General features: G+C 39.5%; 1 protein-coding gene across 6 annotated transcripts; it reads left to right on the forward strand.

The window, feature by feature from the left end:
- Nucleotides 1–983: 983 nt before the first annotated feature.
- LOC124119313 (adhesive plaque matrix protein 2-like) lies at nt 984–10,332 on the forward strand. 6 transcript variants are annotated; one of them, XM_048386116.1, is made up of 10 exons: nt 985–1,231; nt 1,496–1,642; nt 2,172–2,288; nt 2,637–2,753; nt 3,804–3,920; nt 4,766–4,885; nt 7,422–7,541; nt 8,113–8,223; nt 8,437–8,492; nt 10,066–10,332. In XM_048386116.1, the coding sequence occupies exons 1-10, from the start codon at nt 1,165–1,167 to the stop codon at nt 10,159–10,161; spliced, it is 1,068 nt and encodes a 355-aa protein (XP_048242073.1). In that variant the 5' UTR covers nt 985–1,164; the 3' UTR covers nt 10,162–10,332. The 6 variants fall into 6 exon arrangements, with proteins under 6 accessions (XP_048242074.1, XP_048242076.1, XP_048242075.1 ...); XM_048386117.1 differs by lacking the exon at nt 8,437–8,492 and having other exon boundaries at nt 984–1,231; XM_048386119.1 differs by lacking the exon at nt 4,766–4,885 and having other exon boundaries at nt 984–1,231.
- Nucleotides 10,333–16,686: the final 6,354 nt, after the last annotated feature.

The following is a 16,686-nucleotide window of genomic DNA, read 5'->3' on the forward strand; positions in this document are numbered from 1 at the left end:
TTTTCTGCCTTATAAACACACACACCTTTCATTCCCTGCCCTTACCCGACGCGCTGTTGATGCATGAGTCATCCTATCCGATCACGTGACTTGGATCAGCCAATCACCTTCCCTATTTTCACTCAACCTCCCTCAACCAAAAGGAGCTCCTGCCTAGTGACACTATACTACTCCCGGGTCTTTGGCATGACGAGCCAACGCTTTAACCACTAGGCTACCCGACCGCCCCTTAAACAATACATGTATTAGCAAAACACGTGATACAAAACGCCTGCCTTCCAAAAACCCAAGTTGTAAGGACCTCTCGAAATAAATACCCACACGACGTTCTTCGAAGATTTATGGTGAGTGCTGTATCCTGCACTGAAAAGTTAAAACAAGCTCAAGCAGGAAAACCTTGATGCGAGGCAACAACAAGGTGGCAAAACGCAATGCTAATTTTCGCGCAAGAGTGGCTGTGAGAAAGAAATGTCTCCCTGTTATTAATGTGGGGAAATGACCTCTACTCTTATCACAACATACTTCCAAGAGGTAAACACATATACAAATGACCTTTACTGGACATTTTCTTGACATATGCGTGTTACAATTAGCTTGTCAGGAATAGAACATTGCACAATATTTATATGCAATATTAAATGTACATGAATGTACGCATATTGAAATGAAATCTTACACATTAGAGGGGGTCACAGCGGGCTTACTATGAACACCGTATGTCCGTATTCACTCTCTTTACATGTTACCAAATTCTCTTCAGAAAACACATGCGTGCCACTTATATGTTTCCATGCAATAACATTTATATCATATGCAACATTCCTTTATTCTTTGTCTAGTGTGTTGTGCTTAGGCGCCCGTTTGCAGTGTATATTGGTGGCATTAGCACTTGACTCAATTTACCAGCAACTCTATAAAACTTTCCTGTCGCTTGTCTGGCCGCTTGATAGCGTTGTTTCCGAACACCCGCTTCAAGCTCATTGGACCGGGCCAATTGCCATGTGACAAAACGGCCGATGTCGACAGCGGTGTTGCCTTGTTTAGTTCAAGGTTACAGAATATATGAATTAGCGTCAGTTGTACTTGCCTGAGAGTGAGTTGCTACAAGTTGCGGTAACCGCTAACATAGCCGGGAAGACGTTGTTTTAGAGTTTGTATAGCTGCATGGTGATTCTGTTCAGAGCGGTGGAAGTTAAAATGTCTCGTTTTCATCCAATGCTCGCTGTTACAGGTAAGGCATTTGTATTCAAACTGACATCGCGGTGCTCATACCGACAATATGGTCTCTTAATTTTTCTGTTACAAATATTTAACTAAAAACATACAGCTTTACGAAACATCATAACAGGACACGCGAAAGTATAAATACAGCATTGTTATAATGTGTTGTGCAGCATGTGGGTCATAGTGAGTTGTCATGTAAAGAATCCCACCTTATGTAGATGGTGAAACAGAATGATGTGTCGTCGTAATGATACGTTTTTTTCATTTCCAGCTATTATGTTATACATAGCCATATGCGAAAGCGCGATTACCGCCTGTGTCGACAATAGCAGCTGTAACGGACACGGCACGTGCCCCACCTCTTGTTCATCTCGGTGTTCGTGCACGGATGGCTACGGTGGTTATGACTGTACTATCCGTAAGTGAAAAGCATAATGATCGTTACAAAACACATAAGCAGCGTTATCAAATCTTAGAAACAAAGGAAATACAATGAATCATCGTAACCTCAAACTCATGAGTCCACGAATGAATGTCAAGCTACCCGAAACAAAGATATCAGAGCATGCTGTTGTTTAAGATTCTACCGGGTCCATCAAATAAAATTATCTTGAACGATATATCTAGATAGTTAATCCATGATAATTAGCGATCATTTATTTACTCAATAATTATTTACTTAACACTTGAAATCCCAACAAATGTGTGCTTTTGAAGGTTTCAGAGCTTTATCACATCATTTATTTTAACAATAAATTGTACTGTTAAAGTTTACATTTACACTAACTGACTATTTGCTTTTCATACAGCACTACAGTCACAGTCTGCACTACTGACTGAATAAAATATTTACCATAACATTTTATCTCTGTTGCAGTTTGTTCGGGTTTAGTGTACAACTAAATATAACATAAATAGTTGAAATAAACTTTCGTGTATTTCTACAGCCCCAGTCTGCACTATTGGCGGAACGGAGTGTGGTCCCCATGGCAGCTGTTCAACATCATACAGCCCATATCACTGCATATGCACGGATGGATATTCAGGGCCAACGTGTACAACAGGTATAAGAACATGTCTGTTATATATAGAAAACGATGTTAATATTAATAACAATATTGCTAACATCACTCAGGAATCAAAACCAAACCCGTTGTCCGAAATGCTTTAAAGAATGTAGATGTCCTGTTACACTTTGGTCTTTCCAACCACATCATGGCCGACGCGCCCTGATTTGATGTGTATAATAAAAGTGGAAAGTATTATAGCTAAATAAAAGCGACTAACATCTAGTGTCACATGCAATCTGTACTGTTAAATGGCAAAAGTATTCTCTATGTGTTCAGCTTTTGATTAGACGTGCATATTTTCTATAGTCTTGGATGTGCAGCTATTCTGTTCAATTTAAACAGCCCCAGTCTGCACTAGTGGCGGAAAGGAGTGTGGTGCCCATGGCAGCTGTACAACAACATCCGGCCAATACTACTGCGCATGCACGGACGGATATTCAGGGCCAACGTGTACCACAGGTCGGTGATGATAAATCATACTATGAATAGATCGAATGAAAATTTCATGTGTGCAGTAAAACATAATACATATCACAGTGGCGTTGGAATGGCGTTGAAATACACTCTGTGACTTATTGGTGATAAATAATGCTGATCGTCCATTGTGTAAATGTCGAGTTGTGCATCTGCGATTGTTCTTCTCTTATCAAATAAAGTTATATTTAAATAAATATATGAAATTATTTAAACGATAAATCAACAATATTAATATGTTCATATTACTATCTGATCACTGAGAACTAAAAACCAAACCCTTTGTCTGAAATGCGTAAAGGAATGTAGAGAGTCAATATACCTGTGCTTTCTAACCATATCATTGCATACCAAATCCCTGATTTGATTAATATACTGAAAGTGTGAAGCATTACAACTCAATTAAAGGGAGTAACATTAAGTGTTAGTTGCAGCAAGGCTGTGTCCGTATTGTCTAGGGGTATGGGTGTTGTTGTAGTATGGTGATATACTGGTATGCTATCACAATATTATTTTATGATAATTGTAACGTGAAATAAATCTAGTGCGCATCAAGTAGACATGAGGATGTACAGCCACGATGTTATTTCTCTCATACAATAAGATTACATCTTGTCAAATTTATGAAGAGTTTAATATGCACAGCTTTTCAGCACCATCACTGTCACAATCATAACTAAAGAATGAAAACCAAGTACTTTGTCAGATCTTCTTAAATGAATACATATGTAACTTAATTCATGATGCACAATGCAATTGTATAGTGAATAGATTCATTCACTTAAGTCTTATAATATGAATGTGTTACATGTTTTCGTCGCCATACGGCAGAGATATTTGCTGACGTAACGTTATCTTGTGAATCACTCACTGTCATATCGCCAATGAGAAGTTTGTAAAATCTCATTCAAAATAGTCTCCAAGATGTGCCACTTTCAATGACTCTGGTTGATACTATCTGTCTATTTACCTTTTGACACCACGGACATATTTTCTATGGTCTCGGGTGTACAGTTATTCTCTTAATCATTACAGCTCCAGTCTGCACTATTGGTGGAACGGAGTGTGGTCCCCATGGCAGCTGTTCAACATCATACAGCCCATATCACTGCATATGCACGGATGGATATTCAGGGCCAACGTGTACAACAGGTAAGCAACGATGAATCCTGTCACGATCGGATCAAACGCAAATGGCCATTTCATGTGTGCAGTGAAATATATTGAATATCACAGTGGCGTGGGAACAAAACTGCGCCCTGACTAATTAGGGACACGTGTGTTGTTCTTATAGTATGGTGGTGAATCCCATAACGATCGGATCAAATGAAATTCACGAGTGCTGTAAGATATGAATATCACAGTTGCGTTGGATTTGTTTGTTTGTTGTTTAACGCCGCACTCAGCATTATTCCAGCTATATGACTGCGGTCTGTCACTAATCGAGGATGGACCAGACAATCCAGTGGTTGGGATACAATGCCATGCATTAACCAAGTCAGCCAATCTGACCACCCGATCCCTTTAGTCACCTCTTACGCTACTCATGGGTTGCTGAAGACCAATTGTAGCCCGGACATTGACAGGTCCAGTGGCGATGGGATGGCGTGAAATACATCTAGTCTACATCGAGTAGGAATTGAGCTGTGCAGCCACGATGGTACTTCTCTTATCCAATATCAGTCTTGTCAAATTTATGAAAGGTTTAATGCAGAGCTATTCAGCAACATCACTGTCATAAAACTGAAGAATGAAAATTAAGTTGTTTGTCAGATCCTCTAAATTGAATGCATATGTAAGTTGATTAACGGTCACATTGCAATTATATAATGAATAGATTCACTCACTTGAGTCCTATAATATGAATGTGTAACTTGTTTTCGTCGCTTCGTGTCTCAAAAGAAACTCAGGTGATATTATCCAACTGTTTACCTATTGACACCACGGGCATATTTTCTATGGTCTCTGGTGTACAGTTATTCTGTTAATCATTACAGCTCCAGTCTGCACTATTGGTGGAACGGAGTGTGGTCCCCATGGCAGCTGTACAACAACAACATCTGGCCAATACTACTGCGCATGCACGGACGGATATTCAGGGCCAACGTGTTCCACAGGTAGGTGACGATAAATCCTGTCACGATCTGATGAAATGGAAATTGTTGTATCATGTGTGAAGAGAAATATAGTTGAATATCACTGGGGCGTTGAAATGGTTCACAAATGCATTGTGATTATATAATACAAATCGTCCATCTTGAATAGATGAAGTATTCGAGTATTCTTTTCTTAACCATACGATTACATGTTATATTCATGAAACTATACTGAACAACCAAAGTTCCTGTGACATTGAATAAGATTTAATGCAAAGTTATGTTTTTTACCAAATCTGAAACAATTTCAGTTTACAACGGATAAAAGACTCATGTAAGTGTTCAAATGGTTTAATTTGCTATCCTAACTTCAGAAAATGTGTGATTTCATATAAAAAACATGAACACGCCAAAATGTCAATTTATAAATCAATAACGTGTGTGTCCACATCTGGTTGCGATTCAAGCAACACATCTTCGTCTCATGTAATGGACCAGGCGTCGCACAAAGATCTGTGGGATATCTGTCCATATCTGCTGGAGCATGTTTCGAAGTTCCTGGAGTGTCTGTGGAACACGTGGTTGACGTCGAAGGCGCCGATCCATCTCATCCAAAATGTGCTCGATTGGTGAGCGAGCCGGCCAGGAGATGACATTCACGTTGTTTTGTTGAAGAGAATCCTGAACAAGTCGAGCAATATGAGGCCGGGCGTTGTCATGTTGAAAGGTAATGCCTGGGCCATGACGACACAAAAACGGTAGAACAACAGGGCCGATGATCTCGTCGCGGTAGCGCTTTTCATTGAGATGTCCCTCCACCACTATCAAACGGGTTCTCTGTCTTGCTGTAATCCCACCCCATACCATAACGCTGCCGCCCCCGAACCGATCTTCTTCCAAGACACAATGATTGACGTTACATTCACCTCGACGTCGGTACACTCGAATCCGTCCGTCGCTGTGGCTGAGGTGAAAACGAGACTCGTCAGTAAATAGAACTTGTCCCCACTGCATGGCCGTTCAGCGTAGACGCTGTCTGCATCACTGTAGGCGTGCTTGACGGTGGTTTCCTGTCAAAATGGGACGTCTGACGGGTCTTCTGGCGACAATCCCTGCACATCTGAGGCGTCGACATACGGTTTGTGAAGATATTCGTCGAAGGCCAGGGATGCTTCTTGCAGTCACTGTTGCTGGCTGGAATCGATTTCGTAGGTGTGTTGTTCGAATCCAGTTGTCTTGTCGCGTGGCCTGCCACTCCGGGGATGGTCTCTGACTGCATTCGTCTGTTGCCAACGTTGCCATAAACACCAAAAGGTGTTTCTGTGGACTTTAAATCACGTTGCCTCGATCCTGCTTCAAGCATACCAATGGCTCGCAGACGCTCATTTTCGGACAGGCGTGGCATTTCGTAATGTTGAGTAATTGCGTAATTGTGTTGTTTTTCTGAGTGGTTGTTGTCAGCACGATGCTAAACAATGCATATGGAATCCCGTTAACGCACATGTTTTTATACCCATTCTTGGGTAGTGAAATTCATGGGACTTGCATAAAAGTCAACTTTTGCATGAAATGCATGCTTTTCTGTAGCAGTTGCGTTTTTGTGACTTGATTCCATACATGTACTGCAATATCGAAAACTAAACTTTACTTGTTTGAAAAATACACTAAGATATTGGTGTCACAGGAACTTTTGTTGTTGAGTATATTATAATGATTGATCTAATTATATTAATATGTAGATTTTGGCTATCACAATTATCACATCACTGAGGAATAAAACACAAACCCTTTGTCCGAAATGCTTTGAAGAATGGAGACAGTGAGTTAAAATATAACGGCGCATCGGCATTATTTCAGGCATATAGCGACTAAGGAGACAGTCTACATGTATGTAGCGTTACACTTTGGACTTTCTATGTCCCCCTACACTTTGGGTTTTCCAACCACAGCAAGCCGAACTGCTCTGATATGAGTCACTCTCTGCACCCCTGGACACTCGCCAGCTAAAGATCTTTCTGATCCGAAAATACTACTGTATATGTTCAAATTCAAATAGCTTTGTCTGTATATTTGTATGTTGTTATGTCTATCGTAGCACATTGTACACACATAATGTATGGAATTTAGCACGGTATAAATACACTTATTAATAGTATATACTGGAAGTGTAAAGAATTAATAAATTGAATTGAAGGGATTTAACATCAAGTGCCACATCCCGCACATTGTGTCCCTGTCGATTAGGGGCAGGGTGGATTTCTTATGATTATGAAAGGGTTCTGTTACTATTATTTGTAGTATATGGGGCTTCAATTCGATGTGTTTCTCAGACAACACAATCATGTCAAATAAGACCATAACCACAGTTACGTTTGCCTTTAAATATATATCTTTTGACTAAAATGCAAACTTTTGTATGGTTGGGATGAATTAAAATAACCTTAATAGTGGCAAAATGTTCATGAAATTTGTTGTTTTCATAACAATATTCCAACTTGTTTTTAACACATCAAACATGACTGGGGCTCAGTATAATTTGGTGCTGCTTCCACTTCAGCACCAACAGTCTGCACAGCAGGAGGGAACGAATGTGGGGCCAAGGGAGGCTGTAACACATGCATGAACCCCTCTGTCTGTCAGTGTTATTTCGGCTATGGCGGAAATACATGCACCATAGGTATGGAGGCACTTGTACAGAAAGGGAATATCAGAGAGACAAAGTAAAAGAGAGCAGAGGCAGAAAGGCTCTGAATGTTTCTACAGACTCATCAATAATATTATATGTTTGGAAACACACACACTAACACAGCTCCAATGTTAACATAAAACATACACTCAGCTCATCTACATTCAATAAGCTCGTATTTGAACACGAAAAGACATAACTTTTTAACATTTTAAGATAACAGACACAACTCCTTTTCTAAATATAACAAACGCAGACAGTTGTATATGTCAACATGTATATAGTTTAACAGAACACACAACCCACACACAAAGCGCTGTATCTTAATATTATGAATTCACACAGTTCCAGATTACAACCACCTGACGAGCAATACGTATCAGAAATCACTTTGAAATTAATTTATCCAAATGCTATTTCTATTTAGAGCATGTTTAAATATAATCTATAATGCTATTTAATACTATTTTTACTAATAAAGCCTAACAAATACATTTTAGAAGTTGACGATGCTAAGCATGAAAAATGTATAGAGATGTAATCGCTGGACACTATTTTCCAGCTCCACCGTGCACCCCCAACGGAAGTGAGTGTAAGAACGGAGGACTGTGTATCACATCAACATTCCCCTACAAGTGCCTCTGTCATCCAGGTTATAGTGGACCCACATGTCGTAAGTCGCTTGCTACTTTTTATACACAACCCAAACTCAAGTTGCATAAAAAGCAAATTGCCTATTACTCATTTTATGAAAGCACATGAACCCAAAACAGATTTACATAAAACGTAGGTCATGGCATCACTATCGAATTGCGACCAAACGGGCAGTGATTAAATGAATGTGTTGACTGACGCTAAAACCGCGCCCGTTCTACGTCTCTTTCAGAAGGTGCTGGGAGTCGGGTTTCTTGCTTCATGGCCACGCTCATCATCTCTGCATTGGCGAGTTTGTTCTTCGTGCAATTCTAATCACCATGAGGCTTAAATAATGTCATGATAAATTGACCGTCTAAATTGTGGAACTATTTCTAGAAATATATTTGTTTGCTTCAAAGAATGTGCTAGTGGCCTCTAATCTAAATCTAACTTATGCCAATGGTTGTAGAATATGAATGGAAATATATTGCACTCACAAAATCAAGAAACGCAAAACCACATGTTGATGCTATTGAAACGAAGACTTGTTGATCGTTGATTGGTACGTCAGATAATGTCAGCATTTTTAAAGAACTCCACAGCTGACTCCGGTCAATGTTGCTGAAATGACAGATCACAGGTCCAGTGTCAAGGTCCTCACCGGTCACCGCTCCCTGTGTGTTGAGGACTACCTGACATGTCCTGTCTTTAGAACCATTCAGAGCACGTGTCACACCCTGCGGAATGGTGGCCCATTCTTCTGCAATGCTCGAACGAGGCTGTGGTTGTCCTGTCCGATGATGTTTTGGGTTTAAGTATCGTGTATCGTGAATTTTCCGACGACTGCGAGGAAATATGAGGGGTTTCCCACATGACATTCGATTAAATGCTGTACCACTAAGTCGACTAATTTTACTTTGAATCCCGAATGCATCCCTTTTGCGTTTCTTTATTATGAAGAGTTTACATGTACATGCGTCATTGTCCTGCTTCTTGTAACCTATGCGATCATAGGAAATGATTGTTACTTGTGTTACTTACTGAATCTGTCAATACGAATGAAACTCTCTTACAATGGCTTTGCTGAAACACCAAACTCATTACAATATTCATTGCCCTTCACAATCAGTCGTGTTTCGTTTGTGATATTCAGGTGTTCTTGCAACATCCTTGTTTTCTCTTCTACTATTATTTAGTATGTTGATGAATGTCAAAGCATGACAAATTACACAGTGCGTTTTATAGTGATCATAACACGAATAACGGTATGCTTTCATTTGTATATTTGAATCGGAGTGGAATACTAATAAATGTTGATGCTATATGTTCAAACTTTCTTTGTCTAACTCAAAATGTTTTGAATTGGAACAAGCTTTATGTGTTGGTGTTTTTTCTTGACACATGTGATATTGTGCCAGCAAATGGCTTTGAATTCTTAAGTGAACGAAAGTATTAATGACGAAGCAGATTTAATCAATTAAACCAGGCTCACGTGTAAGGTGAAGTTTGATTGTAGTTGTTACGACACTGAAATGCTGGTTTACTTGCACAACTCTCCCTGCCCTGAGTGTTAGTAGCAAGATTGACATCAATCATAATCTAGCAGATCTAGAATGTTCATGACGTCTAAAATATATTTTGAATGTTAGTCTCATTTAATTGTGTCATTTGATGTCTCTAAATGTTTCTTTGAATACTGCTCCTCGATCTTGCTGCACAATCTCAAGTAAACCCCCAGCATCCCAGTGACGTAGCAAAAGGAACTAGAATCAAACTTCATCCTACAGGTAAGCCTCGTTTAATTGATTAATTCTGACCACACCATGAGCATGTCTTTATTAATCGCTTTCGACTGAAACTGCTGCCTGCCATCTTAAAGGTTCCCGGACAGTGCAGCCCACACAACTCCGAGGGTATCCCATGCAGAGGGACGTTACTCACTCACGTACACGAGCAGGGAGCCAACCATCACTAAACGAGGTCCATTGGGTAAAGCCACAAAGGACTCAAAAGAGATAATATCACCCCTAGCCAAGAAGTATTCCGCCACGGGTCATGTACAAGTCGTGAGCACATGTTGATTGAATAACTTATTTTGATAGATGGGTTGTAACATGTTAGGAACTGGAATAGACACTGCTGATAGGAGGAGGGGGAGGGGGGGGGGGGGGGGGGGGGGCGTTGCTGCTGTGTCGGAATTCATGAGATTACACAAGGGTTATCCCCCTTGAAAATCGTGACCAGAATGGTGATAGTTGAACCTCCCTTGGGCTACAACTTCACATTTTATATGAATCGAGTAAACATTTAACTCTCCCAGACTTGGAGTCGAATGTCTCAATGTATACCGTGAAAATGCATGGAGAAAGCATTCTGCATTTATTTTGTCACTCAAACATCGTCATCTAACAATATAGAAGGATAGGGAATTGTTGCTTTGAAGAAAAGGTCACCTTTGCGGGACAATACATGAGACGAATGGCAAGCCATATGCATGGATTCTTCGGATAATAAGTTAAACTCTACAACATAGCGAAAGTGACTGAATGCAAAGTCTGTTTAAAACATCATTTGTTTTGCTGTTTTCCATTGAAAACAAGAGAAATGATCAGAAATGTAGGCGCATACCTGTGGAGTTAGCTTATTTTAGCGTATATGTATTCAGCGGTATGCAACTGGGTGAGAGTGAATTAGCTCCCTTAGTCATAAGCACATGTTGACATTTGTACAATGCAATGCCGTAGCTTGTTTACATTAAAATGATCATGAAGCCTATGAAGACTGGTGTCTTTATTTGAGAACTCGACAATACCGTCGTCGTTGTAATGATGTTGCATCTGGAACGAGGACTAAAAGTGTGACATTTGTGTTGAATTGACCAAATTATTGTAATATGTATTTGCTTAATTCCCCAATTCTTGCTTCGATATTCAGCCCATGCACATTCTCAGAGCACAGCGTTCGTTTTCACTCCTGATTTCATTCGTTTGATTTCATGCAGACTATTTGTATAAGTGACAACTAATTTTGTCATGGTGTGATGAGGATGTATGGCAAATGAGTTTGAATATATGTGATTAAGAGTAGGTAGTTGTACTTACATGTACAATGCTTATAAAACCAGTGTAGTGACCATCAGCCGGTAGCCTACGTCATCTCGAGAAGAGCACGTCGTATACCGAGTGTAGGACCTATATGGCCGACTTGACGCGTGCCTCGTGGATGATGAAATACGCCTATTCGATTCCTCCAGAGATCCAGCGAGGTGACCATTTTATTGTAAGGACATTCACTATGATTTTAGGATCCGAAATGATCAAGCCTTATGCCGATTTCCTTACGTTTTTAGGATCCTTTCAAATAAAATTTTACCAGAGCTTGCAGCGAGGCGACTGACCATTAAAAATGTAGATATTCGCTTCCAATGTATGTAGGTATACCGCCCACCAATGTATATATTTAGTATCATATTTATTCCACCGTGTATATAATATTTGTATTTGATTATCTGTAAAATGTATGTTCTCTACATCACTGAGTGACATTTGAGAAAAAAACATTGTTCTGTTCTGTTCTTCAAAAGCACACTGTAAACAATGAACGAACCACGCAATCGGGTCAAAGCGCCTGATCACCACCCAATCTTATCTAGTCTACTCTTACACTAATGTTCATAAGTGCCGGTTCCTGAAAGCGCAGGTTCCTGAAAAATACCGAGTGGCAAACCACAACAGAGCGTTTAAGGCCGTTTCACAAACCCACGTCACTTACAATGAGTCGTAAAATCACCCTATACGTAAATATAAATTCCATTTATCATAAGAAATATCTCCAAAATGCAGTGTCCATCGTACGATTCTGACAATACCATGAGCGTGTCTTTATTAATCACTTTCAAATAGTGATGATACCAGGTCTTCGCCAAAGGTGAGGGTATCTTGTGTACGTTATAAGTCAAAATAGGGAATTGCATCGGACATCATTTTAGGTCACTGATACTTCAAATTTGGAAATATCCTCCACATGTCTACAATGATACGGGGGCACGGGTGGCCAAGTCGTCTGAGGCGCCGCGATTCACTGTGCAGAGTGTCGTCCCTTGGGCACGCCAGAAACCTACGATTGTGTTTTCGAATCCCGGTTCGCCCCGATTATGTTTCTAGGTTTGTGAGGACCGTACCCGTGCTCGTGGGTTTCACCGAAGTGGTAAACGTCGGAAACCTGTATCACTTTGGGCTTTCCTCACACATTAAGCTGATATACCGTGATATAACTGGAATACTGTTAAAAGCGGCGTTAAACCCAACTCACTCACTCACTCACTCACTCACTCACTCACTCACTCACTCACTCACTCACTCACTCACTCACTCACTCAAAAAGGGAATGTTGACTGTTGGAAATTTATCTTGACATACATTCTTGTGGAAATCGTTTATGCCCCTCTCTATTCATAGATATAAATATGAAACAAATGTGGCGGTTAATGTTTCATTTATTTCTAGTTCTGGGGGTACACCAGAGGACGGGAATTGGCTATTTTACCATTATTGAACGATATGGGATCATCGATATACTAGTACCTGAGGCTAAAGTTAAACTTTTTGGCCATATTCCCTTGTTTTAATTTTGCCACTATTCATAGGCATAAGGAAACAATGCAGCAAGAAGGGGGAGCCCAAAACAATCTCATGGGTTCTGAAGGAATCTTCCTTTGTAATTGACACTAACATGGCAACATTTGTCTTTCTTTCGGATATGATAAATAAACATACAGTACAGTAAAATACGTTTATAACGAACTGACAGATATAGCCAAAGCATCTTTTGGTCCCGGCCAGTTGCTGTATATATGCTGAATATATACTTATAACGAACTACGGTTATAACGAACTGAAATAAGTGGTCCTTTTGAGTTCGTTATAACCGTAGTTCAATGTCAAAGAGAACGAATGTTCTAAGACAGATTACGAATACCAAATTTTGTGTTGATTTTGACTTTATTTCGCCACATAGATTTCCTAGCTCGTTAATCACATTGATACAGCGTTTGCGCTCCTGCCCTACATAGATTGAAGGTTTAGTTGTTATTCAGAGGGAGGTTGAAGGTTTGCGCTTCTGTATACATTCAGGTGTGTTATAGAGATTAATAATGTTACATGTAGACTCCCAACTTGAAACAATATGTTAACCCAGAAATGTGTACTTAAAACCAACGAACAACCAACAAATGGTATACAATCAACAAAGGTATTACAACATTCACTAGGCTTACAAATCAATACAAATTACTGCACATCAATTACTATGGCAGTACACACTAGAGTCGTAGTACACAAGTCAATGAGTGTATAAAATATGATGACAGTGGTCAGGATCAAATACAAAGTTACAGTGGTAATAGCAAAGGTCACTGACAATAATATATATATATTCATCGGGCAGCGACAGTGATCAAGCTTCCGAGAAAGGCCCAGGAAAAGAATATTGGATGATGAGTGATTTTCACACGAAAGCTGGTCAGTATATTTAATTGTTTATGAGTTAAGTGCCGAAAGTGATCCCCATCACCAATAGCGAAAGACACCAGTACAGCACTTATGTGTTTCACGTGTAATATTGAAGAGCTTATGTGTTAAGCTGTGGAAATGACCCCACTCTCATTTGAACATATGGCCGTGTTGCCTTCGAAATGCAAACAATTATTTGTTTCTTAATTCATGTAAAGAATAAGACATCAGTTCGGCTCTTGTCACTACATAAGTGCATTAGATAACACATACACAACTGACCATTACGCTTTCTAGAAATACGCATGTTACAAAGCGCCTGATATCAGGAATAAAACATTGCACACTATCGATATGCAATAATAAATGTACATGAGTTTACGCGTCTTGAAATAATTTCTTAGACATTTGAGGGGGTCACAGCGGGGTTTTGTTACTAGGAACACCATGTATGTGTTAACTCTCTTGTCATGTTACAAAATGCTCTTCAGAAAACACTCGAGTGTCACTTATATGTTTTCCTACAATAACATTGATATCTTATGCAACATTCCTATCTCCTTTGTCCAATGTTTTATCATTAGATTCCGTGGCATTGCTGGATATTGTACTTGACTCAATTTTACCAGCACATGATTTGGGCGGATCTAGGTTATTGAATCAGGAAAACTGACATTTTTTTACTCTGTAAAACTACCCTGTCGTTTGTCTGGCGGCTAAATAGCGTTGTTGCCATACAACGGCTTCGAGCTCATTGGACCGGTTCAATTGCCATGTGTCAAAACGGCTGATGTCGACAGCAGTGTTACCTTGTTAACTTCAGGTCGCCAAGGATACAGGGCGTATGGTACAGCATCAGCTGCACTGACCATGGAGTAAGTTGCTACAACACTAGAGGCAGCTCTGGTAACGGTTGACATAAAAGAGAAGACGTTGTTGTAGATGTGGTCTATTTGCGGGTTGATTCGGATCAGAACGGAAGATCTCAACATGGCTCGTTTTCATGAAATCCTATGCACTCAGCAGATAGATGATGACAAACACTTTGAAATCTCGGAACTCGTATATGCTCCAAAAAGATTTATGTATCTACCACACAACACCCCTGTCGTGACTGTCTACTTAGAACTATTTGTGTTATTATCATTATTACTTATGTAAGTAAGGATATTAGAATGACGGTTAAATGATATGCTTACGTCACTAAGGAATTTTCTCTCACGTCAAGCTGACACGGCGTGATATAACTGAATACCACACAAAAACAGAAGACAGACAGACAGACAGACTTTGTTTTGACTCGAGCCATATTTGGCTTCTGGCAAAGTACACAAGATACATAATGATGTTTGGCGTAATGGACATAATATAATTACAATACATTATTAGTAGTACAGAATAAAGTTCAGATCTTCGTCGAGAATGAAAAAATAAATATTTAAATTAATTGTTGTTCCTTAATTTAAAAGATTCATTTTCTCCGCTCCGGGAAACCTATTACTACCATGTCTCCCAGTTTCAATTCAGAGGGAATGAGATGGTAATCTCAATCTAGTAAGGGCGACTCTATGATTTAAATTTAATACATGACAAATATAATTTTCTATTCCAAAGATAGGCTTTAACTGTTTATTCAAAAGATGTGATAACCTCCGTGGAAATCATAATATATGTAAGAAAAACAAAACATAAAACTACCTCACAACCAGTTTTTCCGCAATGTCACATCCGCATGAGTTTGATGCGTTAAGGACACAGCATAATGTTTTAAGTATTGTTTCTTTTTGTATATTATGGATTTCTGTATGAAAGGTGAGATAGGTGCGGGAGAGGTTTGGGTGGGAGTGCAGGGCACATTTTGAATTCTTGACTACAGTTGAGGACAGGTTCACATCAGTGCGGTGCATTGCCGTGGAGACTGGTGGAGAGGTGGTGAGTGGGGGACTAAAGATGACTGTGACGATCCAAGATTCGCAACTCTAAGATACTCACGGACATGCGCACGCAACCACTCACCCCCCCCCCCCCCCCCCCACTCCCCCCCCACACACACACACACGGATCACTCAGTGGTGCAAAATTTAGGGAACGCATTTTTACAGTTGCATATAACGATCCAAAACTATTTCCTCGTAATTTAGTGATGCTTTCTGACTTTATATTTCAATTAGGAAACGAGAGCTGTGGATCTTTCCTGAACTTAGATAAATATTCAAAGATAAGGTTTCTAGAATGTGAACAGACCCCAAAAGCTGGTTGATTACAGTTTGTCTTTTGTGATCATTTATGCAAATAAATTGGTGTGCATTTTGCTTTTAGATTTAAAAATTCTTTAATATCCATGTCTGCAGACACCTGACAATACATTTGATGATTTCCACTACTTAAATTACTTATTTATTTATGTTTTATATATCATAATACACCAAATGACAAAGTACAAAGTTTTGTCAGGAGCACACTCCTGTTATAAAATAATAAGAGACAACTGTCTTCTGCTATGTAGTAGTAGACTAAACTATTCACCTGGAAATGATCTGGACATGGCAAAATGTTTGGTCTTTTTCTGTTCGGGAGCTCGTAATACACCATTGTTTCTTTTAGAACTGTGTTGAACGGAGATTCCAAGACACTGCTTGAACATGCTTGGATTTTAAAGCAATATACAATTCACATAAAAAACATATTGCAAGTTGAGTGTTATAGTGAACTCAAAGACGAGACGTGTAACCAAATATGGTTTAGCTCAGGACAGAATGCTGGAATATGTTTGATATTGCCCATCATCTTAAGTTGTCAAACATAGATATTACATTGCTCGATCTTTTCATCATAAAATGTGCAAGCATTTTGTGTTAAACATATGTAAGCAAGTGATACAATGGTAAACTCCCGTTGTGCCGGCATGATAATTTCCATTACCAGATTTAAAGAGAAGAAACATACAGTAGTTTAGTGAGTAGAAGTGGCAAGGGATTAGCTGTGTTCTG

The sequence above is a fragment of the Haliotis rufescens genome, unplaced genomic scaffold (genome assembly GCF_023055435.1).
Source record: "Haliotis rufescens isolate VD_foot unplaced genomic scaffold, xgHalRufe1.0.p SCAF_6, whole genome shotgun sequence".
Taxonomy (NCBI): Eukaryota; Metazoa; Mollusca; class Gastropoda; order Lepetellida; family Haliotidae; genus Haliotis; species Haliotis rufescens.

What these genes read in the sequence shown, in the direction of transcription:
- LOC124119313 (XM_048386116.1), top strand. Translation starts at nt 1,165, where the DNA reads ATGGTGATTCTGTTCAGAGCGGTGGAAGTTAAAATGTCTCGTTTTCAT. An exon ending in TGGTTATGACTGTACTATCC is followed by an intron (nt 1,643 to 2,171) that starts GTAAGTGAAAAG and finishes GTATTTCTACAG; the next exon opens with CCCCAGTCTGCACTATTGGC. An exon ending in AGGGCCAACGTGTTCCACAG is followed by an intron (nt 4,886 to 7,421) that starts GTAGGTGACGAT and finishes CTTCCACTTCAG; the next exon opens with CACCAACAGTCTGCACAGCA.